The sequence below is a fragment of the Microtus oregoni genome, unplaced genomic scaffold, assembly GCF_018167655.1.
Source record: "Microtus oregoni isolate MIOR12 unplaced genomic scaffold, Mior012 000025F_ref0000491, whole genome shotgun sequence".
NCBI lineage: Eukaryota > Metazoa > Chordata > Mammalia > Rodentia > Cricetidae > Microtus > Microtus oregoni.
The window spans coordinates 10,881,778-10,906,932 of NW_024543084.1; the positions used below are offsets into that span (position 1 = coordinate 10,881,778).

At 53.5% G+C, this 25,155-nt stretch overlaps 1 protein-coding gene across 1 annotated transcript in view; it reads left to right on the top strand.

Annotated features, from left to right (window-relative positions):
- The first annotated feature begins 5,560 nt into the window (after positions 1 to 5,560).
- Adamtsl2 (ADAMTS like 2) overlaps positions 5,561 to 25,155 on the top strand; it is a 32,061-nt gene continuing 12,466 nt past the window's right edge. The window contains exons 1-11 of the mRNA XM_041674701.1: positions 5,561 to 5,756; positions 7,574 to 7,664; positions 8,220 to 8,362; positions 9,008 to 9,083; positions 10,183 to 10,285; positions 10,948 to 11,093; positions 11,218 to 11,341; positions 14,207 to 14,287; positions 16,576 to 16,751; positions 20,219 to 20,576; positions 22,097 to 22,469. Coding sequence (XP_041530635.1) covers positions 7,575 to 7,664; positions 8,220 to 8,362; positions 9,008 to 9,083; positions 10,183 to 10,285; positions 10,948 to 11,093; positions 11,218 to 11,341; positions 14,207 to 14,287; positions 16,576 to 16,751; positions 20,219 to 20,576; positions 22,097 to 22,469 — 1,670 coding nt within the window. The 5' untranslated portion in view covers positions 5,561 to 5,756; position 7,574. The remainder of the gene's footprint in view (positions 5,757 to 7,573; positions 7,665 to 8,219; positions 8,363 to 9,007; positions 9,084 to 10,182; positions 10,286 to 10,947; positions 11,094 to 11,217; positions 11,342 to 14,206; positions 14,288 to 16,575; positions 16,752 to 20,218; positions 20,577 to 22,096; positions 22,470 to 25,155) is intronic.

Below are 25,155 nucleotides of genomic sequence, written 5' to 3' on the forward strand. Positions count from 1 at the left end.
CTGACCCTTGTTCCAGCTAAGGCCTGGTTCACTCCCAGCCTGGACAGTGTGTCTGAGATGAAGACTTCTGTGATTGACAGATAGTGAGCCAAGAGATTTCTTCGTTCTTCTTCTGCCCCTCCCCCAACCCCACAGCCTTCCTATCTTGGCCCTAACCACTCTCTCTGATGGAGATGCTGGTGTTGAACTGCTTGGGTCTTGAGCAGGGGATCTGTCTGCCTGGCTCTCTGCCATAGCCCCTTCAAGCCCAACCTAGTATTTGTGGGTCTTCAACAAATACCAGAGAAATGAATGGCTGTTAAAAGAATGAATGAAAATCCAGGGAGGCGGGGCTGATTTCAGTCTGGGGCCAGTTCCCTTTCCAAATGGGAAAACCAGTCCCTGCTATATGAACACTGGTGATGGGGGCTGGGGCGCTTCATGGTTGCCCCTGAGCAACTCAGGTGGGGTCTCCCATGCCTGCCACTTCTCCCCTCAGTGGTCCATAGTTCTAACTCAGCCTCAGCTCCCTGCAGGAGTTCAAAGGGGGAGAAGGAATAGGCAAGATGTCACGGCCTTGGGGAGGTGGCAAGGAGCACATGCCCTGGAGCCATAAACCCCAGAAGCAGGAAAACATTCCACAGCTGTGTGTGTGTGAGCGCGCACATGTGTGGTTATATGCACGAGTCTGTGTGTTGCAGCTATGAACTCCAAGCCAGGCTGTAAGCTTCAGGAAGAGAGAGAGGGGTGGGGTGGGGGGCGGGAAGGAGAAGGAAGTGGAGCTGTACAGATGCTATAGCCATTATAGAGGAAGGTGCTGAGGAGAAGATGTTTCAAAGCAGGGAGACAGGTGGCTGGGCCTGGGGTGCTGCCCCCCTAGGGGGTGGACGTGTGTGGCACCCATCCCAGCCTGGCTGCCTGGCCACAGACCAGCTGACTCTGGAGAAGGCATCCAGTCTTGAACAGGACTGAAATGACCCTTGGGTCTCTCTGGAGCAGGGGAAGTGATTTGCCTGGGGCCTGGGGTTGAGGTAAGTAGAATGGCAAGTCAGGAAGCTGCCCTGGGAGGAGGCGTTTCCCTGGAGACCGAGGGAAGGGGTCAAGGGTCCACCTGGGCAGGCTCAAGGCCAACAGAGCCAGCTACCCTGGTCCTTCCCACCTTCGACGCCCCACCCGCCAGCTCCCTATCTGCTCTGTGCTTTATAGCCCAGCAGACCCCAACAGCTGTGCCATCAAACCACGAGCGTCCTTCAGAACACAGCCTGGCTCAGAGTGTGGCTGTTTGCCCATGGCCCTGCCTGGGCAATGTATGTGTATGAAAATCACACATACACGCAGGGCTTGTCCAGGGCTAGCCATGTGCAGAGAGCTCTTCGTGCTGTGCCTCACGGGTCTTCTGGCAACCAGCAGGTGCAAACTGCGGCCTTTTCCATTTTTACAAAAGAAGATCGAGGTTTCACTCAAGGTTACCCAGCCATATCAGACTGCCTGGACTTGTCATTTATTTTCCTTTGTCCTGTGAGACTGGAGAGGCCCCGAGCTGTTGCCTTCTTGTCTTGGTTCATGGGTGGGTGCAGTGGGTTCTTGGCATGACCTGGCTTCAGTGCCCAACAGTTCCAGGTAGCATCCCTTCTCTGCCCAGCAGGTGGCATGGTCCCATTGGGACCATGTAAGGGTCAGCCTCTAGGCCAGAAAGCTTGGAGCGAGGGCTGACCAGTTGGTTCCCCCTTCCCTAGCCCCTCAGCTGAGGGAGTGGCTGGGTTTTATAGAGGTGCTGACACGCATGGAATGCTGAGCTCTCAGCCTTCAGGACAGCTGTCTGTCTGCCCAGCCCAGGAGCCCTGTGCCAGCTGCTGTATTGGCCTCCTCCAAATTTTGAACACTCGGCCTACAGTAGTGGGTCACCTCAGAGCACAGAAGCCTTGTTCCTGTCTGGGGTCTACTGAAGTTAACCTGGCAGAAGAAAACAAGCTTCAAGTCTCTTTAATTCTATCTTTGAGGTCTGTGTCTAGGCTGCCTTTTGGGGTTCTGTCTGTGTGCAACACAGGGACTGTGATTGGCGGCTGTCACAAGCATGAGCACCTCAGGACACTGCAGCCTGTTAACATGCTAGAAGGCCGAGGAAACATCTGCCCTACGGCCCCACGAACTTCTGCTGGCATCTGCACAAGGCCGAGGGGCTCAGGGCAGGCCAGTCCTCTAGTAAGAATTGTGTGGTCTGCCCCACGTATTGGTGGGTTCTCACTGTGGAAAGACACTGGCTATCTTCTGGAGCTGGGTGCTGGAACAGGGCTGGGTCTCAACTCCTGATTCCCTGCTGTTACCTAACCCCCAGACTGTCTGGCAAATGACATTCACTACATGAGGCCAGAGGAGACAGCTATAGGCCAGGTTTTTCTGTGGACCCAGGAACTTGGACATAACTTATAAATCTTCTCTATGAAAAAAAAATCTAACTCTAAGTTTTAATATAGCACTCAAGCTTCTAGATGTAATCTGGCTTGAAAGAGCTATTTCAAAACCTTTCAGCCATTCATATTTGGACCTCAAAAGCCCTAACTAACCAAGAAGGCCTATCAGGCTTTTTATCATTCTTTATAACATTCGTCTTGACCCCTGGATTAGAAGATTCAGGCTAGAGGTATAGAAGTTGGTGGAGATGCCCGTGGGTCCCTTGGGCAGGAGAACTTCTCCTGGATTAGCAGGTCCCCTGGGCTGTCCCTGGCTTTTGTTACTGTGTCCATACCAACCATGGGCAAGTTGTGATGTCTCAGGAGCAACACAACTGCAGTACCAACATTTCCCAACTAGCATGAGCCTGGGTGTCCAGCTTCGTAGCTTTCTGTTGATGGAGCGCCAGCAACCGCTCACTTGCGGGCACCCTAGGGCTTCTAACCCTGTCCTTGATTAGGTTTTGGAGGCAGAGGAACCCTTGCTTTTTGTGGAATCTCAGACCACAGTAGCCTGAGGAGTCTTACCTAGCCAGAGGCCTGGGTTCCCCAACTTGAGCTTCATGTGTAGGCTCCCCACAAAAAGCCAGTATTCCTGGACGAGATGGGTGGCGAACTCAGAAGTCTGTGTGGTGGTCTGACCCAGGACATTCTAACCTTCTTGTCTCTCGGGGGTCTGCAGTCTCCTTTCTGGGCAGCTTACACTGGGTGGAGGGGTAGAGACTCAAAATGTCCTTTCTTCTGCTTTGAGCTAAACCTCAGGGCAAGTTCCAGCCTCAAGTCAGAGAGGCCATTCCAGCCAAATGGGGGGGGGGGGAGCTTCCCAGGAAAAGAAGCCTCAGAGGAGCATCTTGGGGGTCTCAACTGTGGGGAAGAGTGATGAGGCAGAGCCTTAAGGCTGTGGGACAGGAGCCAGACCAGAGGCCTGGAGCTGCTGGCTCCTTTGGTGACTCTAGGCTACCTCAGGCCCCAGAAGTTTAGCGGGTGGAACCGAGAACAGGGATACTGTGGCTTCCTGGACTACATGGACAGGTGATTTATGGGACTCAGTACAAAATGCCCCCATTTGAAAAGCAGGATAGGACTTTCTCTTTCTCAGTGCATCTCCCCTGGCACGTCATGACATTTTTATCATGTGGGGCACTTGACAGTAAAGTGTCCCCCTCACAGGTGTGAGGGAACCCACTGAAGATAGAGAGAGTAGCAGTTATCACTGTGTAGAAGAAGAGCAGTGTGGGGGGCACTTTGAGTCTGTTTCTGTTTCTCTGAAATCTTCAGCCCATTGTGGACCAGGTAGTTACACCATGGCTGCCATAGAGTATTGAATCTGGAAGCCCCGAAGAGTCAGGTGTAGGGGAAAGAAGGCACAGCTAATGCAGGGAGCCAGAGTCTAGAGGGTCACACACTGGTGGAGGTCACAAGGCCAGTGGGATACTGGCCCCATGGGTATGTCTTCCAGGTGTCCAGACTATGGCCTGTGTTTTGCCAGGCTGAGGGAAGATGCTAGGTGGCTGTGTCAGTTGGGCTGCGGGGTCCCTCCCAAGGGAAACTGTTAGTCACCCTGGCACTGGGGCATGTGGGAGCCAGAAGTGCCAGGAGAGGCTGGGTCTATTCCAGGTTGTGCAGGGCCTGGTAGTAAGCCAGGATGGAGGAGAGCAGTGGCAGAGGCTTCCAGAATAAGAGAGATCTGATCTGTGTCTGAGTGAGATCCTGTGCGTACGTGCGTTCATGCGTGTGCGCTTTGTGATCGGTAATAGAATGTCTGTGCTTCAGCTCGCTGGCCCCAGGGGGCAGTGTGGGCCTGGGTAAGGGTCAAGGGAGGTCAGGGTGCCAAAGAGCAGAAACTGAATACCCTAAGGTCGGCTGCTACAGAACAAGGGGAGAGTGAGACCTGATCCCTTGACCCCCTTCAGGCTCTAAGATGGGAGAGCCAGCCGGCAGCTTTGAAGAAGCAGGCAGAAGGAGCGGGCGTGTGGAAGAGGAGCATGGCACTCATATCTGTCCCAGCTTTAATGTGTGGCCTTAGGCAGGTCACTCCATTTCCCAGCCTCGGTGTCTCAGCTGTAAAGTACAGATAATGAAGATGCTTGTTCCCCAACACAGCCCTTTACAAGGCTGAGTGTTTATTGTTACTCCTGGTCATTTTGTTTCTGGACTTTGTCTGGTGGTCAGACACAGTACTTCCCTAGGGTACAATGCTGAGCAGCCCAAGGAGGTAACTGGAGAAGTTCACCATCCAGCAGGGAGGGAGGGAGAAGGAAGAGAGGGAAGAAGAGGACTTCCAGTCCCTACATTGTGGAGGCAGGGGCATGGATGAAATGGCTGAGCCATCTTATGAGATGCTTCAGTATCACTTGCCCTTTGAAGGGGCCTGTTTTCCAGGATGCAGTGCTCTGGAGAGCCAGACACATCAAGGCAGACATCTTGAAGTCTGCTAGAATTCACGGGTAGGACTGACGTTGGGCATCCTTCAGCTCCAGCTCAACAAGACCAGAATCCTAGAGTTCAGCTGGCTTGCCACTAGCTGCCCAGCTGGTGTGGGATCCAGCCAAACTGATACCAAACATCTGCCAAATACCCAATGCCTACCCTCAACCTGATCCTCCTAGGCATCTGGTCAGCAGACTGAAGCACCTCTTCCTCTCTCTGGAGCCATTGGTTGGTTGATCTCTGAACGCCCCTCAGTTCCTCAGGTCTGTTCTCCAAGGATGGAGGGTGACCTGGATGCACACAACCTCTGGACCTCAGTGTCTCCCTGTGAACGGGAGTTGGCAGCTTGGACAACACATGGTTCCCAGCCTCCTATGGAAGCTGAAGTTGGATGGGTGGGGCAAGGGGTTCTTCTTCCACCTTTGTCAACCTCCCTCCACGTGACCTCAGGCGAGTTGCTCCATTAGGGTCAGTCACTCTAGACCCAGGCAAGCCAGTCCCAGGCGCACTCACGGCTTCTGGACTCTGGCGGCAGCAGCCAGCAGGCAGCTGGACAGCCTGGCCATGCTCCAGAGGCGCAGAGCGGGTTAAAGTGTGCGCCCGGCCAGCTGCCAGCAGGCTGGGCGGGGGAGCAGCGGTGGGAAGTGTGAGTTCCTCCCCGTCTGCCTGACAGCTATAAAGGCAGCTGCGGCCACAGAGCAGCCACTGGGCTGAGCGCCCCTCCTGGGAACCCCCTCCCTTGAATGCTCTTTGAAGTGGGAGAGGGAGGCAGCTGGGGAAGCAGGACAAGAGACAGACAGAGCCTGCACTTCTCTGCCTTCCTCTTCCTGCACGGTGCACCTGGCAGCTAGCTCTCACCCCTTTCTCTGGGAGGACAACCTGCTGACCCTGGGTGAGGTAGGCCGCCACATACTTGTCCCAGCTCATATTGTGGTCTCTGGGAGGTGTGAGATACAGCTCAGTCCAGGCCAGACAGCTGCTCAGAATGGGGCTGGGGGATATCCTAGCACCTGGGGAGGGTCTTTATCTACAGAGGAAGGGGGAGCGAGCTGCACCACACAGTGGCAGGGTGGCCCTGAGGCAACAGCCTTGGTGCTAGCAATTGCTGTCTGTGCTGCAAACCGCTGCTGTGGGCCTAGTGAAGGTTTTGGACCCTAGGGAGAGATGGATCCTGTTTGAGCTGGACTTGGCTGGAATCCAGCAGTGTCTGGGAGCCTTAATGAAAACCAAGTGTGAGACTGACTGGGCACCTGTCTTCTGCGGGCGGCAGGGACTGGGGAACCAGGGACGCCAATGGGACTATGTGGGATGGGGGTTCGGTGTGAAAATGGGGATGCAGATTGAGACCTGCAGGGGGAGAGCAGACAGATGGGGTAGGGGAGGTGGTGGGCAGCTGATGCGATGGAGGGGTCTGAAGGATGAAGCTCCCCACTTCAGGATCCACAGTATCATTGCATGCATGGTCTGTCTGGGTGCAGTCTGGGTGTAAGGGTGTTGCTGGCTTAGCTCCCACACACCTGCAGGTGCTTGGGGAGCGAGGGATGGAGGGGGGGAAGGAGGGAGAGAGAAAAGGAGGAAGGCAGGAGGGAGGGAGGGAGGGAGGGAGGGAGGGAGAGAGAGAGAGAGAGAGAGAAGCACATAGTTGGTGTCAGTGTTTCGAGGGTGCAGACAATCTCCAGACTTTCTTTCCCTGGAATTAGTGGGTGCTGGGCTGGGCCCCTGAGTTTGCTGTGGGGTGTGGGGGCAGTAGGCTGCCTGACTGTGTGGCTTTGGGTAAGCTGACTTTTCTCTCTAGACTTGCTGTTTTCTGAAATCCATTGTCTAACTCACTGGCGGCTGACACCCACCTGAGACAAACTCTAGATAGAGGGCATTAGCTCCCCTGCAAAGACAAGGTTTATGCTGAGGCTCAGGGGAGCAGTTTTGAGAGTTGGGGCAGCAGGGCTAGATGCTCTCCTTCATTTGATTCTCCTTCCCCCTTGGTGGGTGTTGGGGTTTCAGGTGTTAGCTTGCTGGGAAGGAGTCAGAACAGGGGTCCTGGGCCCATTACACATACAGGCACAAGCTGTGCCTCCTTCTGCACCTCCCCCATTTCCATGTTCTTGCAAGAGAGAAGGCCCCAGACTCCTGGATTGTGCCCCACCCGAGGACCAGAATACAGAATACCCGGCTATGAGGATGTTCCTCTGACAAGGGAAGGCTGCCATTTTCTGAGGATCATGGGGCAGGGGACAAGTGAAAGTAGGGAGGAAAGGGAGGACACCCCTCATGAACCCTACGGGGTGGTCATTCTCTCACGTGGCCTGCACGTTAAGCAGGTAAAACTCCCAAGATGTGCTGGACAAGGCAATGGACTGAGCCCGGTTCCTATCCGTCGTCATAATGACTGCTCTACCAGGCTGGGCCTCCATCCTCCTTGGCTGTCTCTGTTCTTCACAGCCGTTCTCCAGGGGCAAAGCTTGGCAGAAGACCTCAGATGAAGGGTGTCTCAGACTTGGCACTCCTATCATCCCTTTGTGCCTAAGCCGGGCAGACATCTGTAATCACTTACCAAACTGCTTGCTGAGCCCAGATGGATGGCTCCGTCTCAATCAGATGGCAGCCGCTACCACAGGATCCCAGATAACCTTACCACATGGAGCACTGGGAGAACCCTGAGAGTCTATCCCCAAAGCAGGGCCTCAACTGATAGTGACGGTGGTCTTGCTTCATAGGATGGACGGCAGATGGCAACATTCACACTGGGCTTGGTCTTTGCTGGCCATGGCAGTTGTGGCTGGGGGTACAGCATCTACTGAGGCCTCGGTGAGTAGTCTTGTCCAGTGCCCACCCTCCACCTGCTTCTCAGCCAGTGTTGAGCTCCCTCTCAAGTGGGATTGGGCAGTAAGGGTGGGCACATGCCCAGGGGTGTTGTTGTTCCCTTGGGCTCCAGAAACTTGTTCAGAGGCCTGTTAGACCTGCCCCTGAGCTGGGACTTTGGCCATCCTGGAGTCCCTGACCAGCTAGCCAGAATGTGAAGGGTGTCTGGTGTCTCTCCTTCCATCAAGGGCCTAGAGTAAAACACATGGATGGGAGGTATATGTGAGGGGAGCCTGCAGGTGTAGTGTGGCCTGTGAGGAAGAAAGCAAGGTAGGTTAAGATATACTCCAGGTTCAGCCCACAGATAGTCTCCAGTAGGGTTCTTTCCAGTCACCCGTGAAACTTGAACTCAGGTTTCTGAGAGACCTAGCCAGCAGCCCCACAAGAGGATGTGCCATCTGCTCCCCTCAGCTGCCAGTAATGCCTTGTGGGGCTTGGGGTATAGGTTCTCCTGTGTTGTGGTTGAACCTTCTGCTCACTATTGGGGGGCTTTTCACCCAGGACAACAGCCCCACATCCAACAGCCTGGAGGGGGGTGCCGATGCTACTGCCTACTGGTGGGGGGAGTGGACCAAGTGGACAGCGTGCTCCCGAAGCTGTGGAGGCGGGGTGACATCCCAGGAGCGCCACTGTCTGCAACAGAGGTGAGTTTGTTGAAAGCCCCAAGGGAGGGTGAGCAGAGGCAGCTTGATCCATGAGCTGGTGACTTTTCTCCTGGGCTCGCATTTGGTATATGCAGGCTCCTCTTCCCATTGGCCTTCACGGGGCATGGCGCTACTAAGAGATCTTTAGCAACAATGTTCTGGGGTCCCAGAGAGGGAGCGTCAAAAAGGAAGTTCTGGCTTTTTTTAGAGCTCTACCATTGAGGAGTGAGCCTCCCCTGTTCTCTGAAGCAGGGAAGAGCACAGGCCAAGTTTTAAGAACCCTTGCTCTCAGAGGGACCTGGGTTTGAGTCTTGCCTCTGCTACTTCTAAGCTGTGTGACCTTGGACAGAGCACTTAATCTCTGCGCATCGGTTTGCTCATCCATGGCATCACGTGGAGAGCAAGACGCCAGCTGATGTTTCTGGGCACACATGACATCTCATGTGTTTGCGTGTTAGTACGGGCTTCAGCAAACATGGTTGTCATTCACGGTATAACTCTGTGGCTGGTACTGGGAATACAGAGGGGAATCAGATGCCATCCTAGGAGTCTGGGAAGCTACTGGAAGCTCATAGTTGGCAGAGCAGGTGTCAGGACCCATAGCTGCCACTCCAATCCTGGCTTGGTACCACATTTTCCCACCAGGAGGAAGTCTGTTCCAGGAGCAGGGAACAGGACCTGTGTGGGCACGTCCAAACGGTACCAGCTCTGCAGAGTGCAGGTGAGACTAGATGCCTGAAGCACTTCAGTCTTGGTCTTGCCCCTACACCACGGACATCCTTCTGCTGCCACAGCCCTTTCAGTGAGAGTCCAGCATAGGCTGGCTAATGCCCAGGCTAACACTGGGTCCATCATGCATCAGATGCTGCATGCTTTGTCTCCTGCATGTTGGGAGTGGTAGGATGGCTTGGACTCCAAACTATTCCTGGAAATCTAAGTAACAGTTTCAGAAGCTGGGGTCTTCCACCACAGTCCCAATATGCCTTGAACATTTGCACAACAGGAAGCCACAATAGTTACCTCTTCTTCCCACCTATGAAGCGGTCTTGCTGGGTAGCCACCCCAGGCCTCTCGCCCCAGCTCTTAGGTGTGCCTGCAGGCACGGTTTCATTAGCCTTGGCTGGACGCCAAGATGGCAGAGGCTTGGGAGAAAGGCACTGATTCCAGCCAGGGTTCTGAGGAGTACCCTCTATGGGACCAAAGTCAGTCTGAAACCTGGCTGCTTATCCGAGAGCCAGCAGGGCATGGTGGTTGAGGTGCCAGGTCTACCTGTCTTACTTGGCTTGCCCAGCTGTGTGCACGTGGGGTGTGAGAGCTGAAGGGAATCTAGTGGCCACGGCTGGTCGCGGAATCAGGGTTTGGTGGTCATTCATGAGCTCCTGAAGGAGACAGACACTAACCTAGTTTGGAGTCTATCTCCAGCATGAGCAATTGCCCCCTGTATGCCGAAGGTTCTTTATACAGAGTCCGCTCCTGCTGATTCAGTCCCTGTGTGTAGCCATCAAATACACTGGATTAGTTATAGGCACTTTGCACCCAGGTGTGTCCACATGTGGAGATTCCACATGCCAGAGGATGGAGTGTGGGGAGAGTCACCAGTGTCCCATCTATCCCAAGGTCAGGGTGAAAACCAGAATATTAGGAAGGCTGGTACCTGGTGGTACTGGAAGAATAATCACTGTCCCTTCTAAGTAGTTGGAGGTGAAGGGGAGTGAGACCGGGAGCAGGGGGCAAAATGGACTGAGTCCCTCCCACCAAGAATCATCTGTAGCCACTTCCTGCTCAGTTCCTCCTGGAGCCTGTGCGCCTTCTTCTTTCAGGAGTGTCCACCGGATGGGAGGAGCTTCCGCGAAGAGCAGTGTGTCTCCTTCAACTCCCGTGTGTATGACGGCCGGGCATACCAATGGAAGCCTCTCTACCCGGGTACCTGAGCTTCAGAAATAAGCTCTACGGGTGGGCATGTGGGGAAACCAAGACTCAGAGCCAGGTCTTGTTGAAGGCTGCGTTGGTCATTTACTCTTCTCTAGAAGAGGGCTTGGAGGTCTGTCCCCTCCCTCCCTCCCAACCCCGTGACCTGTGACATCACCAGGGACAGATTGTAGAGCTGAGTTTCCTGCAGGGCTGCCCTCAGAGGTCAGGACTCTCTCACTGTCCCCAGGGGTTAGACAGGAACCAGCTCAGACAAGCCCAAATGAGGACTGGCCGAGGTCTCATGGGACTGGGGGCTTGCGTGTTGTTCCACGCCCACCTTTTTCCCTCTCTCCCCCCATTGGAGAGGAAACTAATTGTTCAGGCACAGTGTAAATGAACCATTCTTCCCCCACCCTGTGGAAACACTGAGGTGTCCAGCTCCTCTGCCACGGGAAACCCTTTTGTGGGTCTCAGGTGTGACGCCCGCTCACAAGGAGGCAGAATTTGGACCTTGGACTGGGCTCATGTCATTTCTGCTATCAGCACTTTGTCAGGTCCTTCCTTTTCAAACCTCGGCTGCCCCGTCTGTGAAATGGAAAGATGCTGTATTAGTAGGAGGGGATGGGTCCAGCACCCTCTCCCCTGAGACTCTCTACCTCACCCCCCCTCCCCAGATGACTACGTCCACATCTCCAGTAAGCCATGCGATCTGCACTGTACCACTGTGGACGGCCAGCGGCAGCTCATGGTGCCCGCCCGCGATGGCACTTCCTGCAAGCTCACCGACCTGAGAGGGGTTTGCGTGTCTGGAAAATGTGAGGTTGTTAAACATTGTACCAAAAGTATAGCCGTTCTCACTGCGCTGGCCACCCTGCCTGTCAGAGGCAGAGGCGCCCCTGTGCCAGTCCCAGTGCCCCAGCGGCCTCTCCCCTTGCTTCTTGCAGCCCATTGGCTGTGACGGAGTGCTCTTCTCCACCCACACGCTGGACAAGTGCGGTGTCTGCCAGGGGGACGGGAGCAGCTGCACCCACGTGACGGGCAACTACCGGAAGGGCAACAATCATCTTGGTAAGAGCGGGTGTGGTAGCCTGAGTGGGTGTGGCCCTGCATCCCACCTGCCAGGTAGGTGTCCTATCCTGGGTCCTCTCCTTCTCTGCCCAGGCCCAGGCAGAGGTGTAAGGCTCCTTCCTGCTGGCCATAAAAAGGGGCTCTTTACATCACCTGCACACCAGTGGACACAGTATGGGATCACATGTGACCTTTGAGGATGTCTTCAGGGAGGACGGAATGGGGAAACTGAGGCATGAGTCTTGGAGTGTGTGGGACTTGACTCTGGACGTGCTGGCTTCAGGGCTCAGACTGAGACTCCTCTCTCTAGTGCTGTGTTTAATGACCTGATGTTTGCATCTGACCCTCATGTTTGGGACCCATGCGTGAGACAGACCTTCATGTATCACTTGTGATAGCCAGTGCACTACAGAATGCATTTCTGTGTCCCAAGAACTGTGTGCGGAGTCAAACTAAGTTATTATGAAGGAAGGGAGGGCAACTTGAAATCCACTTAGCAGATGGGGAAATTGAGGCTCAGTGTGGGAATTGAAGGCTCACGTTCTCCCAGGGAGGCAAGGGAGTCCTACTGAGACCCCTGAAGGGCCCACGAAGCCAAAAAGTCTTGTTTGCCCCCACATGAGAGGTGATCACAGAATCAGTATGGGCTCCAGGAGTCCCTGCAGGAGGCCACCAAGAATGAAGCACCAGTATAGGGCAAAGGGAGGAGACTGACCAAGGAGGGGTGGGCACAGCAGCTGCTTGCGTGTACGGAGTTGAATCTGCATGCCAAGTGTCTCCCTAGTGTGGTGGGCAGATGCTCTTTCTTTGGAGGCCTGAGAAAGGTGGAGTGTGGCAAAGCTGGGCTGTTCCTCTGTCCCCCGCTTCTTTCCACACGCCTGCTGCACAACTTTCTGCTGGACTCGAGGCAGAGATGGAGTCAGGGGTCAGAGGTCAGAGGTCAGGCAGTGCCTCTCCTTTAGAGCACTCAGCTCACGTCAGATGCCACAAGACCCACCTGTCAGGGCCTGTGCTCTGGGTGATGCAGCCTCTGGAGAGGCTGAGGTTGAAGTGAGAACGATCCTTCTTATGCTGCTGAGTGTTTCCCATCCAGGCACAGAGCCAGGTCTGGCCAGCATTAACTCATCCACATCTGTGGACATCGCTATAAGGCAGCTGCTGCTACTGGTGCCCAAAGCTACAGAGACAGCAACGGGCTACGGTGACCTGAGTCTAAGGCCCTGGGCCTCAACCTGGGAAGCTGGGCCCTGGGTCCTAGCTACAGAACCACATGTCTGCCTTGAAAGATCTGGGCTCCCTAACCATATTCAAGGCCAGGCCGTGTCCTGAAGCTCATGGGAACGCTAACTGCTCAGGAGTCTTGTGGACCACTTGCTAATTTAAAAATTAAAGCCAGGTGGAAGTCCGTGGGCTGATAGGGAGTTCATCAGGAGGGCTCTGTCTTCACCCAGAAGCTCCCTTAGACTCCTATCCCTTCGTTCTGAGGCTGGCTGTGGTCGGGGGTGGGAGCTCTCCCTTGGGTGCTGTGGGGCTCACCCCGTACACTCGGCTCATCTGCGCGTTGGGTTTGCCGGCACCCTGTGGGGCTCTTGGTGTGTTGCCTGTTGCCGGCCCCTGTCGGCCAAAAATTAAAGCCAACTGATGGTGTGTGCCTGTAATCCCAGCACTTGGGAGGCAGAGGCAGGAAGATCACTGCAAGTTTGAGGCTGCCTTGTTTTGCGCAGCAAATTCTAGGCCAGTCAGGGTCACATAGAAAGACCCTGTCTCCGCAAAGTGACCACTTCCCAGTCCTTAAGCCTCAATCGGCATTTTGTCTTATGGCCATGCCATCATGAACCTCTTTCCTGCTTTCTGCCTGGAGACACCACGTGAACAATGCACCCTCCAGCAGCCACACTGGGGCAGTGTGCAGCACAAAAACAGCTCAGTGCTGCAGACCAGAGCCCCTCACCCCTGCTTCTCAAGGAGCCCCATGTGAGACTGTCTCAGAGCAGGCTCCTCAAGGACCCATAGGGGAGGGGTCGGGTCAGGGACCAGGCGGGAACATCTGGCCCTCAGCGGCTTGAGTGTGGCCTCTGCGGCCTTCTGCAGGGAATTTAGGATAGGAACACCAACTCTATGAAACCATGTCCTGAGATCCCTCTCATCTCCCAGGAGATGGTTCTGTTCTTTTTAACTCTTTCCTGCCGGGACCCTCTCCACCAGCAGCTGTGGCTCTTTGTCTCCTGCCTCCACTACTGCTCCCTGTTGTACTTGGAATTGTCTATGACTGTCTCCCAACTATTCCAAGGCCTGGGTGATGGGGTCTGAAACGGCCGGCAGCGCCTCTTACAGCCCAGGCCTGTAGACAGTAGCTCTTGCAGGGTGGTCAGCTTCTATCTTAAGAACTGGTACCCACTCTCTTTGTGTGGATGCATCAAGCCTTGGCCATCAACAAGATGTTCTGAGAAGATGCGAGTTGACAATAGCCATATGTTGACATAGTTCTGGGGTCTGTGTCTCTGGACCAGATGAGAAAATGGAGGCCAAAAGTCTCTCAGGTGATAAAGTAGAACATGATCTATGTCTGTAGACTTCAGCGTGTTTAAAGTCTCTGCAGTCCACTGTGTCCCTTCTTGGGGGAGGGGCAGGCCAATGGTCTTGATGGAAGAGGGTCAGCTTCCTGGACAACATGAGCAGTTCAACAGGACTAGGTGAGATCACACACCTATGGCTGGGACAGCCTCTAGGCAGGTGCCCCTTACCTCTCCAGAGCCCACAGATGGCACTGACACCCAGGAGTGGCTTTGCAGGGGACAAACGGCAGCTCCCTGCTGCAGCATCCTGCCTTCCCTGGCTTTGCTCACAGATGCTTCTATTCTCCAGGTTACTCTTTGGTGACCCATATCCCAGCGGGGGCCCGAGACATCCAGATCGTGGAGAGGAAGAAGTCAGCAGACGTGCTGGGTAAGTAGGTGGAACTGGGTGTGTGTGCGTGGATGGATGGGGAATGACACCTGAACTTTGACCTCTATCTGGAGAGTGGGACAAGTCAAGTGCAGGGCGCAACTACGGAAGCCAGAGAAACAGCTTACTTCACCCCCTATGTGGAAGGTCCTTGTCTTTAAAGGTGCTAAACAAGAGACAGGGTTTGACATCAGGTAGTGAGCTCCCCATCACTAGGGAACCTGGCCCAGACAGAATCCAGGGAGCCAGAGGTAGGGTCTATTCAAGAAGTGAGTCACAGGGCTGAGAGCTGGGTGGCCAGACCAAGGCCATGAGCTGCTGAGGAAGGATTTGATCACAGATCTATCTGAGACGCCATGCTGACCGTGCCCAGTTTCCTGTGAGAGGTGGCACTCTAGAGTAGAAATGGCGACCTTGGACATTCTGGAAATAGTGACCAGTGATGAAGCCCCATCTTGATGACAGCCTTTGCATGGGTAGTGGGTGAAGCTGGACTGTTGGCATGGCCTAGTGGCTGAAGCCCCATATGGGCAGGTACCAGTACCTACGAGCCATTCTGCCCTTGGCTCTGCCCTGTATGAGACAGATCTGGGGCCCAGCCTAACTAAGAGAAGTTCTCCGAAACGAACTTAGTCTTGATACTGTGTCCTGTCACCCACTTGACTTCCCATCCCACACCTCAGGGAGCTGAGCATGACAGAGCTCTCTACTCCAGGGATGTAGAGAAAGAGAGGTGTTCTGAAGATCCTCAGGTTGAGCCCAGCACCAGGCTCTCCTGCCTCCTGTCAGGCTCTGAGAGCATTTCAAGGCCAATCCCAGCAAGTTTGCACATGGCTGGCCCCAGGCCTACACTGCTGGGGACATCTGTGGGTTGAGCAGGGAGAGCCGGGCCTCCAGCCAGGCCGGTGGCTCTGCTGTCTGTGAGCTCACTAGGGCTGCAGGGAGGCCGGGAGACGCTGTGTTCTCTGAGCTGGCTGCAAGGCTCTCATTCTTGAGGCAGACACTGGAAATACCAAGGGCTGGGAAAGCCACAGGAAGGAAGGTCCTCGCTGTCAGGAAACAGGTTTTGGATGTGGGCCTTGAGCTGAACCCTGGGCGCAGATCTGGAAGCTGAGCCAGGACAACCAGGCCCCAGCCGAACTTGGACTTGACGCTGTGTTCTGACGTTATTACGTTAAGGGTATTTTTCAGACACGTCCTGCTTGTTGCGTCTGCCTGATAATAAATTAATTGCCCCGGCTCCTCTGCTTGGATTGCGTCAGGGCCTTTGGAAACAGCGCTCGCTCCTCTGGCGGGCCAGTTCCTGGAACCGGCGTTAAGGACACCCTCTAGAAGACAAAATGTCCCCCCAGTGCTGAGGCTGCCTCCTCCCTTCCTTCCCCAGCTCTGGAGGCTCAGAGGACCTTTGCTTAGTCCCCATAGCTTCTGGAAAGGCTAGCTTCCAGGCCGGTGTTTGGCCCAGGCCAGTAGGGATATGGGCTCTTGGGGTGTCATGGGCATATTCCTTTCTGAACCCAGCTTTCAGTGGCTTCCAGCCAGGTCCTGAAAGTACCCAGTCATATCTGCCCAAGGGAAGTGGTAACAGGTGTGTCCAGGCTCTGCTTTTGCCTGATTGGCTTCCCAGTAGGTGTTAACCCAGCAGAGCGGACAGATTAATTGGGTAACTGAATGCCATTGTTTCTACTAAGAAGGGCAGGGCTGGTCATCTTGGGGTGGTCCAGGAAAAGACTTCTGAAAGCCAGGCTGGGCTACAGTGTCAGTCACAGTGGGTCCTGAATGAGGCACTGAGACCCTTCCTCAGCTGAGGGAACTCGAGTCCCACAACCAGGGGCCCAGTCAGGCTGTGCCGTCTAGTCTAGTATCTGGCTGGTACCTGTTGTTCACAGTCGCAGACCCTCCTGGTCCAGACTGGCCACTTGGCTATGGCGCTAGCTCATTACCTTGCAATCCCTTTGGCCCATCTGAGGCAGCCAGAAGGGCAGGGCCAGCCTTCCCTGTTGGCTCTTCCAACTACCCAGACTGGCCTGTGGTTGTTTGTTTTAGACTGATAGGAAAGTGTGTTTGTGTCTCTTAGGCCCTCACTGGCCAGGGCCACATGCTGGCCCCAGGCAGAGTGTCTGTCTGATTCCCTGTGACATTGAATTTCCTGTCTTTGGGTCATTTTGGAGAGGGAAGGCAAGGCTGGCCACCATTCTTGGAACCTGTGTGCTGGCTCCTCCCTGCGTCTCTCTCCTTTCTGCTCAGCCTGTCTAGCCTATGCGACACAGTGATTTTTTTTTCTCTTCCAGCTCTTGCAGACGAAGCTGGCTTCTACTTCTTCAATGGCAACTACAAGGTGGACAGCCCCAAGAACTTCAACATTGCTGGTACAGTGGTCAAATACCGCCGGCCCATGGATGTCTATGAGACTGGCATTGAGTACATTGTGGCACAGGGACCCACCAACCAGGGCCTGAATGTCATGGTGCGTGTGCCACAGGCTTCAGGGCCAGTAAGGGTTGTAGGCGCTGACTTCCCAGAATCCAGCTACGGGTTGGGGCTTGAAGACCCTGAGCGCATTATCAGTATTGTTGCAGCCTGGGAGGGTGGAGGTGTGTGAATGGGGTTTGTTCATTCATTCCATCTATTCACTGGTCACTTTCTCATTCATTCATTCACTCGGATTTTAGCTCACTTACTTCATTTCCCATTGATTCATTAATTCATCTATCCATCCACTTGCTTACTTTCCCATCCATCCATCCATCCATCCATCCATCCATCCATCCATCCAATCTGCACTACGTGCTCTGTGTTAGCTCGTTCTGTGGTCATTGGGAACCTCGCCGGAAGCTAAGGACAGGTGGCTGGAACCACTTCCCATGTTTCAGTTGGCTCTCTGTGTCCCTTAGGTTCATCCTGCCTCCAATGGTACTGCAGTGTTTTCGTTGCTCATGGCCCCTTTCCCCCTTGGATTCTCAGTGCCCTGAGCAGCAGGCAGGGCAGAGTTGGGACCTGTTTTGTGCCTCATGTTTTGCCGCAGCTGGCATCAGGAAATGCAAGTCACTGCAGTACCAGCATGGTGTCTTGTAGAATGGTCCTGTTGTTTTGAATTACACGGGACTGGATCCCAGCTGTGTATGTTGGCTATAATCCACCCAGGTAGAGGGAAGCGGCTCTTGGAGGACTAGAAGGAGACCATATACCACACCAGGACCAAATATGCTCAACCCAAGGCCATGTTAATTTTCTCTAGAAAAGTCAGTACACCTGCAGTAAACCTGAGTATCTGATGCTTGGTTGAGTCTACAGCACTCAACTGGGCTCTGATGACAGGTCACTGAAGTCACAGCCATGTGAGCTGTGAGGATGAGTGTGGGCTATGCTTCCTACTCCTTTGTCCTTGAGGTCACGATGCATGGCACGGACATTTATGACAGCCCAGGAATCAATGGTGTCTCAGATTTGCTCTCTTGGATATGTCAAGTGTGTCAACTTAGCACTGTCCATTGCTTATGCACTCGGGTATGAGGGACCCAGTGAACACACGGCTAGCCAAGACCTGTGCCATCTTCTGGTCATCACTTACCCAAATGCTTGCAATGAGGACAAGTCAGTGGTGGTTAGGGTCCATGGTCAACAATGACAACTTAGACCTGGTTCCAGAATGTCCAGCCTTCTCTCTGGGAAACAGTTGAGTTAGTAGACAGCTGTTGGCCTTTTAGAGGAGAACTGTGGGTCCCTCCCTTGGAGAGTGGATTCTGAGTCTAGAAACTGGTTTAATAAATGGGGGCAAGGGTCATAACCTTGCCTGGACAGCTGCTTCTGCCTCCTTCTCCTCTGGTTTAACCTGTGTCGATCAAGAAGGACCTTTGTGGGCCCGTTTGTCCATCCCCAAAGTGTGGGTGTGGCATTTTGTCTTTTGTTAGCCATGTCTCTGTGTCTTGTTACTCTTACTGAGTGACACAGAGATACTGAATCTGCCTTGTGATTGCGGCATGTCTGGGGTGGGGCATGAATGCATTGGGACGTCACAGGAAGATTTCAGGTGCCTTCTTCATTAGCCTTATTCTCTTGAGACAGGCTTTCTCACTGACCCTGAAGTTCATTGTTTGCGTTAGGTTGGTTGGCTAGCAGGCTCCAGGGATCTGCCTATCTCTGTTCTCTGATGGCAGTGTTACAGGAGCACCTAGCTCTTACGTGGGTGTTGGGATTTTAAACTCAGGCACCTATGCTTGCATAGCATGTACACTTACCTATTGAGCCATCTATCCAGCCCCTCTGTTACTGTTTTCTTTTTTTAGGATGTATTTTTTTTATATTATATATACAGTGTTCTGTCTGCATGTATGCCTGCACTCCAGAAGAGGGCATCCAATCTTATTATGGATGGTTGTAAGCCACCATGTGGTTGCTGGGAATTGAACACAGAACCTCTGGAAGAGCAGCCAGTACTCTTAGCTTCTGAGCCATCTCTCCAGCCCTGTTACTGTTTTTTTTTGTTGTTGTTGTTGCTTACCTTTATCAATTCATAGCCTGCTCATATCTACAACTGCTAGGGAGTTCAGAACTTGTCAACCCCTCTTGCCACCAGCCCTGTCATGTGAGAGTGTACCACACTGTCCCTCTAAATGACACTGATGTCACTTGGCCACCCCTGAGTGAACAGAACGTGAATTGACTGTTGTTGAATCACTCCCCTTGCATCTGCCCTGTGTGGGCCTCACTCAGTCCACCCTCCCTCTTAGCAGGCCAGCATGCTATTCCAGAGTGTAAGAGCACTCTTCAAGGGTCTGCCCTGGTCCCGAAAGCCCAGCAGGAACCGCTGATTCTCTTGGATTTCCCTGCTGGATGGAGAACATGCCTTTACCAGACCCTTTGGCCTGGCACTCAGGGGAAGCCCAAGGTTAGGAAGGGAAGCTTTTCATGCCATTTCTTCTAAGACAGCTTTAAATGCTGAGGAAGAACTGTTCCTTCCCAGTCCCAGACCATTAGGGACATTTGAGATTTCAGCATTTCCAAGCATCTTGACCCAGATCTTTTCTTTGCAGTGGGTCCCACTGACCCAGCCTGACTCTGTCTGGTGCAGCAGACCCAGCAGGGTGAAGCGCTGACCTGGATTTTCCCTTTCCCACCTTTTCTTCCCTGAAGCTTTAGGCATCAGAGTTTCTTGACCACACCTGCAGCCATCTGGTTAGCTTGAAACGATGCTGGTTCTCTCTGCCATCTTGTTCCAATGGAGTGCCTTCCATAAGTCCCTGCTCCTGTCCCCAGCCACCCTTGAGATGTCATCCCAGTGGTGCTATTCATGCCCCGGTGTCCTGTTATGGCTTACCCTGGCACTGCTTAGCTTTCTGCGGTCTGTTTGTTGTCACCCTTTCAGGGTCCTTGTGTGCCATTTCTTCAGCTCTATGGCCCCATGAGCAGCTAGTCCCACTGCCAAATCCACTCCTGCCAGCCTCCGGATCTTAGGATAGCGACTCTGAATGAAGGCTTTGAAGTCTGTCTAGGGGAGAGGTCGCACTGGCTTGTGGTCTCTACAGAGGCTTTGACTATCTCCGGGAGGTCCGTGACTGCGCTGATCCGTTAATGCTGTCCCGAATGGAGGCATAGTCTGGGTTCTAGACCTCATCAGCTGCTCTAGGAGTCCTGGGCAGATGCAATGAGACCAGTGCTATTCGGATTGCTGACCCGAGATGGCAGTGACATGCAGTGTGTCCCCTTTTCCCTGTCCCTAAGGTGACCTGCCCCTCTGCCCCCTTTGTTGTGTCTCATTCGTAGTCTCTGAGCACAGCTACCCTAGGACGAAAGCAAGATGCCATATTCTCGGATCAAGTGTGATTCCCTGGGAAAGACTCAGCTGTAATCAGGGCCACTTTTTGTCTCAGGAGGTTTTTGCTGCTAAGTAGGGGCAAGGAAAGAAGCCAGGTCTCACTTCTTCTCCTTCCCCAGGTGTGGAACCAGAATGGCAAGAGCCCCTCGATCACCTTCGAGTACACGTTGCTGCAGCCACCACACATGCACCACCTGCAGCCTGTCTATTATAGCTTCTCCGAGCCAGCCTCCGAGAGCACCGAGAGCACCGAAGGCCAGGAGCTGGACGGTGCAGGGCTGCTGGGCTTCATGCAGCACAATGGCTCACTCTACCGCCCGGCTTCCTCGGAGAGGCTGGGCCTGAATAACCAGCTGTTTCAGCCTCCAGCCCCTGGAGTGGAGCTGGGCCCAGGCGGAGGCCAGGAGACCAACGAGGTGTGCAAGCGAGCCAGCGGTGGGGTCTGTGAGGGACCTCCCAGGGGCAAGGGCTTCCAAGGTGAGAAAGAAGAAGAGTGGATATGGGAAAGGCCAGGGCTTCCCAGGTACAGAGGCCTCAAGTGAGGAGTGTTGGTTCCCTTTGAAGTCTGCAGAAGAGGCTAGAGAGAATTGCCAGTTGCTTGCATACTCTCTGGGCAAGCACAGTGTGAAGTCTGAGCTATACAGTCATAGCTTGTGACCTGCAGATTGATTATAGACTCATCTTGGATACAGAAATTCTCAGCTTCTCAAATCCCTGTCCACAATGGTGTGTTTGCTTAGAACCCAAACTATCCTCCATGTACCAGTGATCATCACAGCTGACCTAGATGCAGTGTGTGTGCCGTGGGTAGTGATGACACCAGGTGATGGCAAGGTGATACATGACAGGCCCTATGCATCAATGGATTAGTTACCTGTCTTGTTTCTGTAACAAAATACGCGAGAAAAGCAGCTTCAGGAAGGAAGGTTTTCTTTTGGCTCACAATTCCAGAGATACAGTCCATCATGGCGGCAGGAGCTTGAGGCAGCTGGTCACATTGCATCTGCAGACGGAGCAGAGAGAGGTAGAAGTTGGTGTTCACGATCTCCTTTTACATGGGATGGTGCTGCCCACAGTTTTGGTGGGTCTTCCCTGCTCCATCGGCCTAATCTAGAAAACTCCTCATAGACAAGTGCAGAAGACTGTCTCCTTGGCATCTCTAGAGCCTGTCAAGCTGACAGTCAATATTAACTGTCAAAATCACTTCAGCATAGATGCAATTCTTCCTCCTCCTCCTCCTCCCCTCTTTCTCCTCCTCTTCCACTTCCTTTTCCTTCTTGAGACAGGATCTCGATGGAACTTGCCACATAGACTAGACCAGACTGGTCTCAAATTCATAGAGAACCATCTGTCTCTGCCTCCTCATTGCTGGAATTAAAGCATGCACCACCAGACCCAGACAGTACGCAACTCTCTTTTCAAAACATTTTGGTCCTTCACTCTCTGATTCTGAGGATGTAGATCCCATAGCTACAGAGGAAGAAGAGTGGGCTTAGAGAGGAGGTAACCTGTCAGCTCTTCCACCCAGTGGAACTGGAGGTCAAAAGCAGCCACTCCATGGCTCGCTTGGATAGCACTGGGCACCGGGAAATAGATATTGCTCGTGGCCCCAGGTGTGTTGCCTCTCTCCTGAACTGGACTTCTTGAGGTTTACGTGTCCATGTTCTCTCTCTTTAGGCAGGTGCTAGTCATAAATTGAGGGCTCGCCCTACATTCAGGTTAATTTATTTCATGAGCCCATAAAGATCCTCTTTCCAAATCAGATCTTAGGTTGAGCTTCCAGCTGAGCCTGGTCTCTGGGGACACTGCCCAACTGTCTGCCATGGCCATTGGGTTTCCCATCACTTGATGTTGGCCAACTGTGTCTGATGGAGTAGAGCCTGGGAGTCATCCTCATTATGTAACTCACCTGCCACACACAGGAATGTGGAGGAGGAGGGGCAACAAAGACCAACACAATAGCAGCTATGGATGTTGAAACACCCATCTTTCTGCAGACCGCAATGCCACAGGGATGGCTCTCTCAGGGGACAAGGATGACCGGGAGGTCGATGCGCGTTTCCCCTCCCAGGAGCTTCTCTCAGCCAACGCCATCTCCGACCGGCTGCTGGGCACAGGCTCTGACTCTGAAGAGTTCTCTCTCAATGAGACCATCAACAGCATCTTTGCCCAGGGCACCCCCAGAAGCTCCCCAGCTGAGAGCTTCTATGTGGACTATGAGGAGAACGAGGGGCCTGCTACCTACCTGGTCAACGGGTCTTACCTGGAGCTGAATAGTGACAGAATCAACAACACCTCCTCTGAGGCCCCATTCCCCAACACCAGTGCCAGCCTCCCTACCTTGGCTGGGAACAGGACTCACAAGGCAAGGTAAGAGGCTCTTCTCCTTGCCCCATCTTAGCGCCGATGGAGTAGGAGTCATTACAGGGGGGTCTGGCTGGAAGGTGCAGGGACCTGGAGGCAAGTGGGAGAGAACCACACTTTCAGCCACCCTATAAATCTGACATGAGATTGTGGGCCTGGACGGTAACATGTCTTTCTGAAAGGTAGATTCATGAAGCTATGACAGCTTCAACTCCTGATGCTAACCATGAGCTGGAACTTGCTGGAGGTACGCTGCTCACAGCCTCCTGATGCATAGGTCAATGACCCTCAGTGTTAGTTCCTGGGAACTCAGAAGGGGAGGCCATGCCAAGTGCACAGAGCCTAAGGATTTGGGGTCCTGGGTTCTATGCCTGGATAGTCATTGAAACATGGCTATCAGGCACAAGATGAGCTCTGCCCACAGGTGAATGTGTAACCTCAATAGCAGCCTTCACCCCAACCAAACAGAGGATGATAGAGGAACCTGGGGTTCTTTCCCTGACAATGAGACCCTGAATCAAAGTTAGGAGTAGGCTGGAGCTGCTAGCATGGTGGGTCTATGCAGTAAGCCATCATCACAGACAGACAAGAGCTATGGTTGAGAATCAGGTATAGAATCAGGGTTGGGGACACCTGCCTGGAGAGCAAGGCTGGAGATCCACCAAGAGGAGGGCCTGGGGATGCCTGGACAGCCAGGGCTCTGCTGGAGGGGCCTGAAGTCTCATCCTCCTGGGCTAGTGGTGACCCTGGTCCTTCCATGCCCGTACTAGAGAATCTCCCCAGTTACTAAAGTTATTTCTTAGGTGCCGGGGTGTACATCAAGGCTTGCCTAAACATCTAGGGTTAGAATTGTTTGCCTCTGGGGGTGGATGAGGACTGGAGATGGGAACCAGCCCATTAACTTTGTTTTGTTTCCTGGGAACCCACTCAAAATCTTGAGGTGAACTCTATCCTGATGGAGGGAGGCTGAGATGGGGATTTGATGGGAGATTTGACAGTCACTCTAAGATGACAGAGTTTAGGTCACCTCTCCCACTTGTCTAGGGCTTGAGGGTAGCAGAACTGGAGATTCTGTTGCTGCCTCTTCTCTCACACTGCCTTCTGAAGTCTTGTTTCCAAGGGCTGGTGCACACTAGGGACCTTGCTGATGACCCCTGACTAGATGGGATTCTGGACTGGCCTCTTACCCTGACCTTGGCACCATCAAAGTTTCTAGGGGACTCTGCCTGGTTTGGGGGACCCACAGACTGGCAAGGAATGACAGTCTTTTATCCTGGGGGGGAGCAGGATCAGGGACACTGAGAGAAGTCACAGACAGTGGTGATGGGCCAGATGGTTCTGAATCAGAAAGGTCTCTCTTTGGGACCCAGCCAGTCTCCCTGGGATGCTGGCTCTCTCTGCATCTTCCTTGGGGACAACAGGCATGATATATATATATATATATATATATATATATATATATATATATATATATATATATATATCACAACAAAGGCCTAGAAATGGATGCTCCCAGTTAGTCACTAAGCCTCCAAAGATTAGGGAAGGGACTGCCCAGACACCCACAGCCCAAATGGTGACAGCAACCAGGGCTCTATATAGATTTATCAAGTGGCACCACCTCTCCTTTATTCGGCTGTGATATAGGCTATGTGGGCAGTTGTGTGGCATAGTGAAAGGGCAGGTCATCCCTGGGAGGTGGATGCATCTTCATTCTCTTCTAGGCCTCAACTTCTCTGTCTGTCAAAGGTCTGGTGGCTCAGCAATGCAATGCTTCACAGGCCAAAGTCACATACAAGCTGTTGAGAGCAGGGAAGGGCCCAATCAGGCGTCTCATGTTGTTTAGATCAAGCCTTAGGGACTGTTATTTCCTCCTCCCCACAAGAGGTTTGGATTACCCTGAATGGGTGCTCTAAGCAGGTCCCACTAGAGTGCCCAGGAACCAGAATCTCTAGGACACATTTTAAAGTGTCTGTCTCTTCTTATCCTGTCCCTTTAGCCCTGTGGGACATACTGGATTCCCAGAACCAGTCATTAAAACGGGTTGTCAACACTCGGAAAAGTGCAGCTCAGTTAGATACCCAACCGGCTGCCATCAAAGGATGCTGCTGGTGGGGACCAAAGATGGTCTGGGGAGATAATGGGCTGAGGGAGGCCATGGGGGAAACTACCAAGCCGAAATAGCCACGTCTCGGCGTGTTGTCCAAACACAGGAAGTCGAGTCTGCTCTGGGAGCAGGCAAAATCAAAGGGGCAGCCCAGAAAGGAAGGGCTATTTTCATCTCCTAGAAAGGCTTCAAACAATCCCGGGAGGGGCTGTCACCAGACTCCTTGGGAACAGGCGTCTGAGATGCAGAGGCACACATCCCTCTCTGAGGCCTGGAGCGGGGTAGGAAGAGACTTTCTGGTTCACCTATAAACAGTCATTTCAGAGCTTCTGCTCTCTGGGGATTTCAGGAGCCTGTGTCCCGCCAGGTGCTGGACAAGAACCCAAAAGCAGTGGCCACCGGTATCTTGGAAACCATCACGGCCGAGGGCAGGGCCCTTCCAGATTGGGGTGGTGATGGTTTCCAGGGCGTCGTGCTTCTTGATACACCTTCCAGCAAGGAAACCTGTTAGATGCTGCCTTGCAATTCGAGCAGCACCCAGCACCCCACATGTGCTGGAGAGTGGGTGTAGACAGCCCCTCCAGA